This window comes from Miscanthus floridulus, chromosome 11 (genome assembly GCF_019320115.1).
Source record: "Miscanthus floridulus cultivar M001 chromosome 11, ASM1932011v1, whole genome shotgun sequence".
NCBI lineage: Eukaryota > Viridiplantae > Streptophyta > Magnoliopsida > Poales > Poaceae > Miscanthus > Miscanthus floridulus.
In genome coordinates this window covers 81,864,349-81,879,412 of record NC_089590.1, presented here as the reverse complement: position 1 = coordinate 81,879,412, position 15,064 = coordinate 81,864,349, and the positions used below count along the sequence as shown (strand labels likewise).

Genomic DNA, 15,064 nt, shown 5'->3' with positions numbered 1-15,064 from the left:
TTGTGCGGTGCTCTGGAGAAGAGCTTTGTGAGGGGCATTGTGCTCGCCCCGCGGGAGCCGCGAAGAGCAACTCTAGTTGAGCGTGTTATTGAGCTACCCTCACTTTTGGGATAGGTTCTTGCAGTGCCCGACGCGCGGGCTTGGCAGGTGATGCCAATTAGCCACCGAATCACCAAGTGAGCGGTCGACACAACGACGACATAGCATGTTGGCAAGCACGTGAACCTTGGGAGAAAATCACCGTGTCAATCTTGTTCTTTCCGTTGGTTTGCAATACCTTTACACAAGCTTGTGATTACTTTTATATGCATTGTGCTTGTGTAGTTGCTCTTGTAATTAGATAGCTTGTGTAGCTCACTAGTTACCTTCTTGCTTGTGTAGCATAGAAGTAGCTCCCTTGCGTGGCTAATTTGGTTTGTGTAACCTTGTTAGTCACATTGCTTAGTTTATGTAGCTAAATATTTGCGCTCTCTAATTTGGCATTGGTTGCCTTGTTATTGAGCATTGCTAGTGAGCTTAGTTGATTTTATGCTTTTGCTTACTAGCATGTGTAGGAGGTCCCTCATTGCTTGAAGTACTAGTGGCATAGGTTTATGTGACCTTGCTCTTAGAATTGGTTAGGTGAGCTCTAGCTAGCCCGACACCTTTGTTGCTTAATTAGGATCTTAGCGAGGTGCTAGAGAACATAGATAGAGGGATGTAGTCTTGGCTATACCGATAGTTTTAATTCCGCACTTGTTTCAGTTAGTCAGCGCGATTAAGTTTTAAAAACAACTATTCACCCCCCTCTAGTCGCCATCTCAACCTTACACCCGTAAAGAGCACTTTATCCTTGCGCGGATTAAGGGGGAGCTGCACTCTTGCGCGGGTGCCCCAACGAGGACTAGTGAGGAGTGACAACTCTTCGATATCTCAGAAAAACATCACCGCGATCCTCTCCTTCTCTTTGCCTTGAGCATTTATATTTGAGCAATTTAATTCATGTCTTTACATTCTTAGAATTGTCATGCTAGAGTAGGATTGGAACCTAGTGTGCAGAACTTTTGTGCAGTAGAACAATAGAAACACTTTTAGGCATAAGAGGGTGAAATGGGCTAAGTGTAGGGCTTAATTATTGCAAGAAATTTAGAATTAGCCCAATTCACTCCTCTCTTGCACATCTTGATCCTTTCACACTGGGCTGTCCTGTCTGGCGTGGTTGGGTACCTAGTCGGCTACTAGGCCGCCGATAGGGTCCTGATAGGCCACCAGTTGCCAATAGGGGCCCTATCGGCTAGACTAAAGCCGACAGTACACTATATTTGCAATTCTTACCATCCAAATGCTAGATTTGTAATTAATTATTAAAAAATATTATATAAAAAAATTTCCCAAACGTCCGTACGGACGAGACGTTCGGACGTCCGCGCCTCCAGTCTGTTTCGCGCGCCCACATGGGGCCGCGCCGCCCCGAGCGTCACCAGCGTCGAGAAGAGGGGAAGGGGGCGGCGGATGCCTAGCCAGCAGTGAGAGAAGGAGGAGGAGACACCGAGGTGAGACATCAAAAAGCGACGAAGATACAACACCCGATCTATTTTTCAAACATCCAGATGCAACACTTGCAATATACATTTAAAGACAGATGAAACACTTGAAACATGCATCTAAAATACTTAAAAAGTACTGTAAAACATACGCACAATCCATATAAAACACTTGCAACATAAGTATAAAAAATATGCAACATCTAAATAAACACACTTGCAACGTACATCTAGAAAAATAGATGAAACGTTGAGACTAAAAGTTTGCAACATACGTGTGCAACCATTGCAACATATACACCATCCCATTCTACTTTTGCAACATCCGCATGAAATATTTGCAACATACCTCTAAAACATCTGAAACACTAGAAACATACGCTTGCAATAAGCGTTTTCACCCTATCGTTCTTCTTTTGGACGACGCAACGATCGGTTCTGGCCACCCGACGGCCGAGGATGGTGGCACGGCCTAGCAGCGGGTAGCTACACCTGTGCCTGGCAGTAGCCAGCTACGCCTATGCCTAGCTTGGGTCCTGGCTAGTGATGGCCCCTCTCCTGGCCGCTTGGCCACACACGACAGCCGGAAGGAGCCGCCGATCTCAGCGAGGTTAGAGAGGATGCCCACGATGAGCGACGAGGGCAACGACACGAAAGCGGGGTGCGGGGACAGGGAGCGGTGCATGCGATGGCGACCCGTTGGGGTGGGCGGCGGAGAGTCGGTGTGGGCCAGGTTGAGGAAGTAGATGTAGCAAGCAGCACACATGCGCTCGTACGAGCTAGGCAGCAACTTGCAGTTTCCAGTCTGGAGGAAGGAGAAGTGGAGCTGATGTTCAGGGTCTGTGTGTAAGAGAGATGGAGGGAATAGTGGGGTGTTCGGTTGGGCTGCTGTCCATTTGACCCAGGCAGAGGGAGTAAGCACGGAGTGTTCCATCCGAACAGACGGACTGCCGCTTCGTAGCATCATCATTAGTTGAAGGGCTGCTAGCTATTCGTTCCATTAGAAGGTTTAGAGCTGCTAATAGGTGCTAATAGTTCATATACATACACCTTCAACTCACTATCCAACCATCTATTAGCAGGTGGATCCAAACAACCTCATGTTAAAAATTAGCTAGCTAAAAATGACAGATATTAGAGCAAGCTCCAACAGCTCGGCTATTCTTGTTTTGGAAGCTATTTTAGAATTTGTATAGCAAAAGGTAGGCTCCAACGGATGTGATATCTGGATTTATAAAATGGGAAGGTGGCTATCCCTTTGATTTTAGATGGCCATATAAAGCCAACCACGGGCGCTAGCTATCTCATGATAAGAAATAGCAAGCTGTTGTAGACCTCTTCTTTTTTTGAGGAGTTTTTTATTTTACAAAATGGCTAAACTATGGAATTTGGTTATTAATTTTAGCCAAGCTGTTGGAGTTACTCTTAGCTCTTAGCTCTTAGCTAGCTAATTTTTAGTGTCAGTGGATCCAAACAGCCACTTGGCTCCATGAGTATTAGTTATTGTGACACGGTGACAACAAAGGGTTATGGGCAACACAGGGTAGGATCATAAATCCTAACTTGCTGCTGATTTGTTTGATGGAGATGAATTTGGTGCTCGTTGTTGCTGCTATAGTGAACAAATTGGGCGCTCAATTTGGGGAGAGAAGTGGCACTGGTGGTTGAGCTTTTGTTAGTGTTGAAATAAGAGTCAATGGAGAAGGGCGGGGCGAGGTGCTTCAAATATTGTGGTTTTGTTTGACAGGCACATGGGAAGGTCGCGATTCAAGATAATTCATGAGGAAGTGATATCTCTATAGAATCAACTTCAACATCAAGAAACTGATTAATCGATAAAGAAAGAGGACCTGTGTCCTAATCCCTCCTCTAGTGGTGATTCAACATGTTATACTTCATGGAAGTAAGACAATTTGGGAGCGGCTTTGAGGTAATGAAACCAACTAGCTGAAAACACTGACCATGCAAAAATCTATGCACTGATTGCACTAAAATAGAGTTGTTATTCCAAATGCTCACTAAATCTGAAAAAAAACCCAGAGGTTATTTGGATCCTCGGAAATCTCCGCCTACATCACCATTCAAAATTTCTTATCTTACTATTGGCTAAACTAGGGATAACAACGGGTCAGGTAAGGTTCGAGTAGAGTAAATAACCGCCCGTGACAAATTACCTATCAGATAAAATTTTATACCCATACCTGTACTCATTGATAAGATTTTGTACTCGTACCCACACCTATTGGGTACAATACCCACAGATACCCACACCCATGGGTCAGATTATCACTAGAATAGATGAAATTCAATATATTTTTAGCACTTGCGAGTGAAGCGACATACCTGCAGGTAACTCGTGGGTGCATGTACGTCGCTTCACCCGTCAGTGCTAAAAAATACAAATAGTTTTATCTATTCTAATAATAACTAGTAATTTGCGCGCGCCCATGCACGCGTGATAATACCTTGTGATTTTGTCACATGAGATTGGAGACAGAGAGATGCGTGGGATTAGAACCATTAGACACTAATAGCATAGCTTCTAACACACAAGCTTAGTACACACCTGATACATAAGTTAGTACATTAGACATACGGGATCACAACAACCATCAAATGCGGGAGAAAAATAGCAGTTCCTAGGTTGCACCTAAGACTCCAGCTCTGGTTGGATAGGTTAGCACCTGTCAGACTCAGATTAGAGTGGGCGAGAAGGCTGCTTAAATCAACAAAACAAATGTTAGTTTTTTAACTACACAAGAATCTGATATGTACTACCGTAAATGAAAATGCATTAGGAGCTATATAACTTGGTTCGAAGTTGTACCTTTGGTTTCAAAGCAAGGATTGTAGCTTGTAGTTTCATCTCAGTGTTTGAACGGTGGCGGATCAAACCGACGCCATAATAACTTTGGCCATTGGCATGCCTGATGAGCTGTATACTAGAGAGAACAGTGTCTAGGCATGTGATGAGGACGCAATCGACAGTATATGCGGGCTATCTAAAAGAACAGAGCAACACTCTAAGGAACGTTATATAGGGTCTAAGTGACATCACCTTCTTGCTGTTGTCTATAGGATTCGTCAAGAGCTTCTCTGTCCACATTGAATTCGTCCGATGTTGGAAATTCAAGGAAAAGCATGCATTGTAGCTAAGTATTAGGAACTATGGTATGCATCGTCTATATGAATGTTGTGATGTTACCTGTATCCAAAGAAGCCATACAACCTGAATCATCAGATGTTTCGCTGCCATCCTTGAAGTCTGGTGCTTCAAAAAGGTGTGTGTGGAGCGTGACAGGAATAGTAGGGTTGCAAACACCGTTCCATTTTCAGATTGTAACATCGCATCGCAACTAAGTTTTACCTGCGCCTTGGCATCCTAGGCATCACAAGATGTTTAATTAAACCACTAAAAGAATAGTGTCGTAAAGAAAAGCAAAAATCAAAACATCATAAAATTGACATCCTAGGCATCATATAATGAATATAGAGATTGTCAGTAAAGGGAACAAATGTCTCTCATAGGCTGCAAACATCATAAATTTGACTTTAAAACATTTTTTAAAGGGAAAACACAGTTTCAATCTACACAGTAGACAAGGATATAAAAATTTGGAAATCAAGCTACAAAATATATGCAAGGACATCGAACAGAAAATAAAGAAATAATTTGTACACAATAAACTAAGAACGTAACACTATAGACTTTACAACCAGAAAGATAAATAAGAGATAGAAGAGTTGATATTAACTCAAAGGGCAGCTATAATCACCCAATGTTAGAATAGCTAGGTAACACATCTTATATTTTGATCAGTCTAGATCTAGGTGCAACCCTGCCTATGTCAACTAAAAAGGTATATTTTAGAAATTAAGAACCCAGCATCATGTTATCCTGCCAAAACGCCAACCTAAAGTTAGTAGTCATATTGAAAAACACCGAGGAAACTGGCTGTCATGTTAGGCTGATGTGGTCTATATCAATAAGCTAGAGGCAGGACACAACTATGGCTGGCCATCATCAATCCGGTTTCAATTTCCAAGTACCGTTGCAAAAAATAGCCAACATAGTCTTTTTTTTCCTTTTCAGGAAAAATATATCTATAGGAATAATGATCAGCATACTTGGATAGTAGATCTGCAACAGTAAGTAAAATAGATGAGTATCCAGTCATGAACATAGTAATGCAAATTTTAGCATCAACTTTTTGTGCTTGATCCTTGCATCCTATTTATTCTAGCTGTTTTTCTTCAGCTGTGACCAACTAACAATAGTAACCATGATATCAAATTGAAAACTTGTAGCTAACCTTTGTTATAATCTCCAAGAGGGGTCAAGACAATTTCATATGGAAGGAGGGCATATTCATCTGTAGAACCTTGTGGAGTTGTAATTTCAGGCACTGCATCTGCTGCCATTTGAAATCTCTGAATCGCCGAGTAGAAGCAATAAATCACTGATACTAATTTGATATCTAGAAAGGCATGAGGGGGTGCATTAACATTACTGTATTCTGTAAGTCCACAGTTAATTGTCAACTCTAGAATAAGGCAAGTCAGAATACTATTGAGCAAAACTGTTTTAGTTTGCTGCCATACAAGCATAGATACATGTACCGTTTTTCCACACAATTATTAGGAGACATGTATCTTACCAGGAACTATCAAAGCAACAACTAACACATGTGCCCATCTCATCTGATTAGGAATTAGCAAAGCTCGCCCAATTCAGTAAACAAATGGAAGTAGAAGTGATTGGATCAAAAGTATTCTTAAAATTCACTACAATGGTGTATATAGGTGTAACAGTACTGACCGGCAATTCTGAGATGCAACGCAACTAATTTTTCAAATAGATAAAGCAGCGGAGTTCAAATACGAATGAACATATTATTCTATACGTACATATATTAATATGGGCATAAAAGATTTTTATATGGTAGGAATGCAGTACTATGTTAATATCTAAGAATCCAATGTAGTGAGCCAAATATAATCGGAAATATAGAGCAGAGAATAGAGGGAGAAAGAACACTGCTCTATCTAGTCAGCTAACTGAAGAGGCAACCAGCATAATTTCTCCTCTTAGCCTTGGAAAAAAACATTTGCTATCACAACTCTAAATCAGGGAAGAACAACATTCCATTTCATGCAGACTTGCCAAGGGTTCTTGTTTTAAGAGACGCAAACCATTTCTCGAGTGTGTGGATCACTGAACCTTAGACCTGAATAGTTGCATACCCAAAGGAGTCTTAGGTTTTATTATCATATAAATCTACCTTACTGGGATTTAACAAATGGTCTCATTGTTTTTTTTTTCTGCCAGCTCATATAAATCTACCTTACATGTTAAGGCGAGGTGAGGCGAGGCAAGCCGGCAACGAATCCAAACGTGCCCTTAACAATGTATCATCTAAATGATTCTCATATCTCTACTTTTATTAGCAACCAACCAATACGAAGGTATACATGTAAAAAACTGAACCTAATCAAGGAATAGCAAGAGCGTCAATCATCATATACTATATGTTTTATTATTTCTACAATTCTAGCTTCCTGTAAATGTCTACAAAAATACTTGAACCCTTCCAGTACTTTAGGGAGTAAAAAATGAACATGCTACCATTTTTTGAAAGCAAAGGCAATTAACTCTTCAGGCTATTAAATGGCACGACCAGTTGTATATATGTCAACTCATAACTGTAGAAATGAGCATTGAAACAAACCTTTGAAAATAGATAAGCAACTAAGCTGCATCAAAAAACAAAAGCAGTGAAACAAACCTCTGAAAATGAGTGATTTAGCAAGTTCCCACTCATTACCAAAACCTCCTTACATCTGTAATTAGCGAGATAAAGAGAAGAGGTGAGAATCAATGACTAAAAAACTAAAGGTGGGACAAATCAACAGGTAAACTCTGCAGTCCAAAGTATAGACACCAATTTCTATACGACATATGGCAATGCACCACGTATTGTGCCAACCAGAAGGTGTACAGTAATTTCAAAAAGTGACCAAGCACATGCTGTGAAATCAACCAGACCTCTCTCCTTTCTTCAGCAGGCCAGGATATTGTGTATAAGCCAAAAAAAAGGTGAAGAAAAGAGGAGCAAACACCGAAACAACAGTAGTAAGTAGGACTGCAGGAGTGCTCACCTGGTTTTATCAAACAGAAACAATCTTTTTCATCACCCTATGAGATGCATGTAGAAACAGCGGGACTACAACCCAAATCCTTAAATTTTTTTCTATGTTGTAGATCGACACAATGTAAAATCAAACGCATTTCTGTTTGGACACACAAATCACCAAATGAATGACCTAAATGCATAAACCGCAGTCTGTAGTTTCAGTTTCAGAGGAATCCAAGATAGGTGCACAGTAATTAAAGCAGTGTAGCTCTGGACTGTCAATCAGAGATGGATGACTGCAGTATAAAATTACTAATATATCAACGGTTGGAAATATGTCTTTGGGAGGAACCGGCCAAACACAGTGACAAATCTCTGTTATTATACCTTCAGAGTTCCTGAAAAAGGCGAGCTGTAAAACAACCAGCAAACCTCAGGATGGGATTGTTAATCAGCTTGCAGTTAACTTGTTGCATACACAAAAATAGGCTATTGCATTTCCATACAATCTGATAATAATTTGTTATTGCACGAGATATAGGCAAAGCAGATATTCTCAATGAGTTCGAGATAAGACAGTCAACTAACACCAGCAAACCACACAGGTCAATGCTGGGTACTGGCTTACGATTGGACTTGGACAAAATACAGCCGAATCGTTTAAGGCCTCCACGCAAACACACAAACACATAAAACAATTCACACATAAGTTAGATGCCCAGGTAGGAGAAACCATGGTTTCACCACAACTACATGCTATCTGAACGCACACGTGAGATGAGTTCAGAGCCAGCTTCTTCCGGAGGTTAATGCTGTTGCAGATTCTGGTTCTGCTGCTGCCCCTTTGCGTGGGATCGACAAACATTCTCATCCACCCTGGTAAGCGCCACCCTCTTCTTTGCTTCTTTGTTCTGCATGTTACAAGCCAGTTCAGCATTCAAATCAAATACGGAAAGACTACATAGATGGAGTGGAATTGGTTCATTACCTTCTTGGCATTCAGTTTCTCCTTGAGCTTGGCTCTGAGCTGCCCTAGGCTAAGCTTAGTCAAATCCTCGGATTCGCTTGCAACCTTCACTCCCTTCTCTTCTAGCACTGCCATGGATTCAGCAGGGTTCTTCTCACTGCTGTTCTTGCACACTGATGGCTCCATGGTGATAATGCTCATGGACAGGGACTCTGTGACATCATCAAGCAATGCATTCTCCTTCCGGGCGCCCCCGTCTTGTGCCCTCGAGACTTCTGGCTCAATGTCAGCAGTGATTGCTTTCTTCTGCAAATTGCCATGACCAAAATCAGTTCCAAAATTGTTTTCCTTTAAACATTCATCCATTGTATTGGTGATATTTGGTACAGTTCCCTGATTTGGCATGTCCTCAGTAATCACAACTGCCTTTTCCTCAATAACTTCACCGTCAGTCCCTGTGACTTCATCTGGCACTTCAGTAACTATACCTATAACTTCCTTCTGTTCATCTGCATTAGCAGTATCAGTTTTGAGATGATCAAAGACAACATCTCCATCCATTGTAATTGTGCTCTGTTTCTTCTCATCAACTATCAGTGGTGTCTTCTCCTCAATTTCACTGTCAGTCCCTGGCACTTCAGTAGCCACCACTTCCTTCTGTTCATTAGCATGAGCACCATGGGTTTTGAAATGATCATCCACAATGTCTCCATTATCTGTAACTGTGCTCTGTTGCTTCTCATCAACTACCAGTGGTGTCTTCATCTCCTCAACAATTTCATCATCTGTCTCTGTGAGTTCCACTTCCATCTGTTCATCGGCATGAACAACATCAGTTTTGAAATGATCATCGACGACATCTGTATCCATTGTAACTGTGCTCTTTTGCTTCTCATCAACTCCCGGTGGTGTCTTCTCCTCAATAACTTCAACGTTTGTCCCGGTGAGTTCTGGCATTTCCACTTCCATCTGTTCATCGGCATCTTCATCAATTGTAACTGTGCTCGGTTGCTTCTCATCAACTATCACTGCTGTGTTCTCCTCCACAGTAATTTCACAATCAGTCACTTGTTCTGGCAGATTGTCATCAGTGACTACTTGATCAGCTTGAACTAAAACATCTTCTATCAGCTTTAGCTCTGGAACTTTGTCAGTAGTTACCACTTCTATCTGTTCATTGGAATGAACACCATCAGTTTCAGAACGATCCTCGACAACATTTTCATCTATTGTAACTGTGCTCTGTTGCCTCTCATCAACTATCGGTGATGTGTTCACCACCACAGTAATTTCACAATCTGTCACTTGTTCCGGCAGGTTGTCAGCAGTGACTACTTGATCAGCTTGAACAAAAACAGTTTCAAACTGATCATCCTCCATGTCATGCATGCCAGCTGTCCCCTGCGGCATCTCATCGGTGATCAGTACTCCATTTTCTTCCTGGACAACTTCATCTGTCACTGTGGCTTGGGACATGCTGTCACCAATAACCACTCCATTCGGTTTATCACCATCCTCATCCAATGCAGCTTGGTTCTCAGACATCTCACTTGTGATGTTTCCTGCCTTCTCCACTTCAACCCAGCTGATATCACTTGAGCAATCAAGAAGAATGGTGTTATCCACCGAGTCATGCAGCACCTTATCAGCAACCACATCACCCTCCTCTCGACAGCTAAGACCATCTTCAGTATTGACCTCCATGTCAGCAGTGACTACTTGATCAGCTTGAACAAAAACAGTTTCAAACTGATCATCCTCCATGTCATGCATGCCAGCTGTCCCCTGTGGCATCTCATTGGTGATCAGTACTCCCTTTTCTTCCTGAACAACTTCATCTGTCACTGTGGCTTCGGACATGCTGTCACCAATAACCACCCCCATTCGGTTTATCACCATCCTCAATTCCTCATCCAATGCCGCTTGGTTCTCAGGCATCTCACTTGTGATGTTTCCTGCCTTCTCCACTTCAACCAAACTGATATCACTTGAACAATCAAGAAGAATGGTGTCATCCACCGAGTCATGCAGCACCTTATCAACAACCACATCACCCTCCTCTTGACAGCTAAGACCATCTTCAGTATTGACCTCCTCTGCATCAGAGAAGACACCTGGTTCAGCAATCAAATTTGGCATCAACAAATGAAGCATTTTAGTTGGTGCACATTGATTGGGATGAAAACACTCTTCAGTTCTCACCTTGCGGTTTCTCTTGTACCTCCGGCTGCAAAACGGTCCTCATCACCGTGCCCCTCTTCGTGGCCCTTGGTGGTGCTTTCTCCTCTGCCTTTGCAGCAGCAGCTGCTGCTTCTGTCATTGTCGGTTTACGGTGGCGAGTCTCCCGGATGCGTACAGCCTCCACGGCCACAACCGGTGCACCCACAGCCTCTGTATCAGAGAAGACACCTGGTTCAGCAACCAAAATTAGCAACAGAAGCAGCATCTCAGTTAGTGCACATTGATTGGGATGAAATCACTCCTCAGTTCTCAGTTCTCAGTTCTCACCTTGTGCTTCCTCTTGTACCTCCTGCTGCAAAAGGGTCCTCATCACCGCGACCCTCCTCGTGGCCCTTCGTGGTGCCTTCTCCTCTGCCGCTGCAGCTGCTGCTGCTTTCATCGTCGGCTTACGCTGACAAGTGGCCCGAATAGGTACTGTCTCCACGGCCACATACCCTGCCTCATCTTTACTTGCAGCAGCGCTTCTCCTCTTAGCCGGCGCTTCCGGAGCTTCTGAATGGGCAGGCGCGCGCCGGCTGGCACCGCACCGCCCCACAGCAATTGCTGGCGCATCTCCCTTCTCTTCCTCCGGCTTCGTGTCCTGCTTTTTCTCCTCCTTGCTGTCGTCTAGACTGATAAGCTCGGTTGAGTTGGCCTTGACTCGGCGGCCGCGTGGGACAGGGGCCCTCTGCTCCTCCTCTGCGTTAGCTTCTGGCGCAGCTACAGCAGGCGCCGCCTGAGCGCGCCGGCTGGCCACTCCGCGCCGACCTACGCCAAGGATTTGGGCGTCCTCCTGCTCCTCCGGCTTCGCATCCGCCTTTTCCTCATCATCGCCGTCGTCCAACCCGATAGGCTCGGTCGAGGTGCCCTTGGCCTTGACACGAGGGCCGCGTGGGATCGGGGCCCTCTGCTCCTCCGCTACCAATTTGCCCGCTAGCGCAGCAACAGAAGGCGCCGCCCGAGCGCGTCGGCTGGCACCGCGGCGACCTACGCCAAGGGCCGGCGCATCATCCATGGTCGCCTCCCGCTTGAGGTCCTCCACCAGCACCTCCTCGATCTGCTCCTCTTCCGCACCTGCAACCACCGAGTCGGCTGCCGGCGCGGCCACAGCAGGCGAGGGTCGAGCGCGCCGGCTGGCACCACGCCGGCCCACGACGAGCGCAGGCGCATTATCCCTTTTGGCCTCCCGCTTCAGATTGTCCTCTTGGCCGTCCTCCTCCGCCACTGCCTTGCCCGGCGGCAGAGGCACGGGCCTAGCGCGCCGGCTGGCACCGCGCCGCCCGACGCCAGGTCCCTGCGCATCCTCTTTGTTCGACTGCTGCTTCGCATCCTCTTCTAACTTTTCCTTGTCTTCCTCTGGCTCAATTGGCTCCGATGACTTGGCCGTGCCGCGGCGGCCGCGCGGAAGCGGCCTCTCCTGATTCTTCGGCTTCTGCTCCTCATTCACCGACTTGACCGCCGTTTGCGGCACAGCGACCGGCTGCAGAACCTTGACGTACTCCTCGATCCCTTCGACCTGGAACAGAATTACGGAACGCGTAAGGTAGCAAGTATTTAACTCACAGAGCCCAGATCTAGCGATCGACGCGTAACGGGGCGAGGATGCGAGGGTGCCTACCTTGGGGAGCGCGCGGAGGGCGTCGGCCATGGCGGCATTGGTCATGTTGGCGCGGATGTCGTTGCGCTTGCACAGCGCCTGCAGGTCACGGCGGGGTAGCGCGAGGAAGTCCATGCTCTCTTCGATGCGGGCGGCGGCGACCGTCCTCCTCGATCTCTCTTCCTCTCCGCCGTTTGGCCTCCTCCTCTCGTCCGATCTAGTTCTGCTAGGCTCAGCTCAGCTGGGGTGCGCAGCGAATGCGAAGCTGCGATGGGTCATCCGGAAAAGCGAACGACGGGGAGCGTGGGGGTCGTCTATAAAGGCAGAAAGCGCGGCCGGATTTGAATTCGAGGAATCCAGCCGTTGGAGCGGGCCTGTTCATCTCCCCAGAATTTCATTTTTAAACTTGCAGGCGCTGGACCCCACATTATCGAGTTACTGTATCCTGTTGGCCGAACCACAGGATGCCACGTGGCTTAGGCCCCGTTTAGATCAAAAATTTTTGGATTTTGGCCACGGTAGCATTTTCGTTTGTATTTGGCAATTAGTGTCTAATTATGGATTAATTAGATTCAAAAGTTTCGTCTCGCGATTTCTTACTCAACTGTGCAATTAGTTTTTTTTCGTCTACATTTAATACTCCATGCATATGCATGTACCGCAAAATTCGATGTGACGAGTACTGCGCAAAATTTTTTGAAATCTAAACGGGGCCTTACTTGCCGGCGTCTCTTCGATACGATTCAGTCTTGCTGTATCTGAAAACTATGCGCTCGTTTCGAGGCCTTGTTTAGATGCCATCCAAATTTCAAGTTTTTTCACTCTTTCTCCATCACATCAATTTTTAGCCGCTTGCATGGAGTATTAAATATAGATAAAAAAAATAACTAATTGCACAGTTTAGTTCGAAATCACGAGATGAATCTTTTGAGCCTAGTTGGTCCACGATTGGACAATATTTGTCAAATAAGACGAAAGTGCTACTATTTATCGGGTTGAAATTTTTTCGTAATCTAAACGAGGCCCGAATTTCGGAAATCGAATGCGTGCTCCGGAGGCCTTTCCGTACGTGGATATTTGCTTCCATAAAAGGTTGTTGCTTCAATAGTAGTTCAAGCGAACAGGCCCTATTTTTGGACTGCAGGGCGGCACCCAGCCTGTTCGCTTGCTCGTAAACGATCGTAAATTTCCAGTCGGGAATAGTGTTTTTCTCTCACACCAAACCAGTCAGCAGTAAATAATCCACGATACGATACGGTCTCCCGAACAGGCTGCCGTTGTTGTTGTGTAGTTGTTGAGAGGTTCAGCGCCGCTGTTATTATTTTGTTGTTGTTGAGAGCTTCAGTACTCCAGTATAATTGACAGAAATATTCACTTTGAAAGATCAGTTGAACTCATGGCCTCTTGTTGACCAGAAAGAAGAGGTCGCGCGTGTTTAGATGTTGTAGTTTTGGAAAGCCAGAGACTTGCAATTGCGAAACCATGATTTAGGAAAAACAGGTCCTAAGTGGAGCTCAAAGAATTTCGCAAAATCATGGTACTGTTTTTGTGGGGGTATGGCCCTTAAGACATGGGCCGCACCATCGGAGGTGGTCCAGCCCACAAGATCAAGGCGTGCACGGCGTTGCTCGGCGTGCACCACAAGACATTGTATAGTACCAAATAGGATACTTACCTTGTAACCCTACCTCCTCCTGAGTATATAAGAAGAGGTAGGGGTCCCCTAGCGGATAGGCCACATCAAGTTACTTGGTCGTCCAGATCAATACAATACACCAAAGACACAGGACGTAGGGTATTACGTCGATTAGACGGCCCGAACCTGTCTAAATCGATGTCTCTGCGCCTTGTGTCACCATCCGGTTCCTGATTACGTGCACCCCCACCGATAGATCTACCATCGCGGGATACCCCTCGGTAGACTGTCGAGCATATTCTGTCGACGGTTTTCCAAAACTATGAAAAAACAATGTATCAGGACATACGAGGTAACACCTACTACTAGTTATGTTCAACTCGTTAGGTCATTTTTAGTATACTCTATTTGCTTTGAAATCTATATCAATTCTGTTCAATAAAAGAAAAACTGAGTCGACTAGGTGACAAAAAAATTGAATCCCTAATCTGAGTACCACGCCCTCTTGGTCAGCGCAACCGTCAGTCACGTCTTATGTATCATCTCACTGTTTCTGTTCTGTGCTTTTGAACATGTTTGAGCAATTAAGTAATATGAAATGCATCCTATATGCAGATATCTAGCCAATCTCTCACAACTAAAAAGAGCAAATAGTGGATACCGTTTTGGTGCGACATTCCAACATGGGTCTATGGTTCTGCTCGCTGCGATCCCGCACCCCTCGCTTCTACATCCGCCCCTTACGACAAAATTCAAAAGCAAGGAAATAAACCTCGCTCCCGTGATTTCAAAACAACGAAACAAACCTCGCTCCCGCGATTTGTCTGCCCGGAAGGAAACAAACCTCGCTCGCTCACACGCCGCATGGACGCATGGTGGACCCGTCGCCCCAATCCCATGATCCATCCACGCTCCATCCCCTCCTGCGACCCCGTTCCATCCCCTCGTGCGCGTATCGCCGACATCTACTCTCCTTCCCTACCCTCG

The 15,064-nt window shown here is 45.0% G+C and overlaps 1 protein-coding gene across 3 annotated transcripts; it reads right to left on the bottom strand.

Annotated features, from left to right (window-relative positions):
* Positions 1–8,177: 8,177 nt before the first annotated feature.
* LOC136493630 (uncharacterized) lies at positions 8,178–12,717 on the bottom strand. Of its 3 annotated transcripts, none has more exons than XM_066489727.1 (5): positions 12,463–12,717; positions 11,133–12,360; positions 10,827–11,033; positions 8,646–10,738; positions 8,178–8,568 (listed from the first exon to the last, which is right to left on the bottom strand). In XM_066489727.1, exons 1-5 carry the CDS (start codon positions 12,574–12,576, stop codon positions 8,464–8,466), a joined length of 3,747 nt encoding a protein of 1,248 aa, XP_066345824.1. In that variant the 5' UTR covers positions 12,577–12,717; the 3' UTR covers positions 8,178–8,463. The 3 variants fall into 3 exon arrangements, with proteins under 3 accessions (XP_066345824.1, XP_066345825.1, XP_066345826.1); XM_066489728.1 differs by having other exon boundaries at positions 8,646–10,720; XM_066489729.1 differs by having other exon boundaries at positions 10,827–11,015.
* Positions 12,718–15,064: the final 2,347 nt, after the last annotated feature.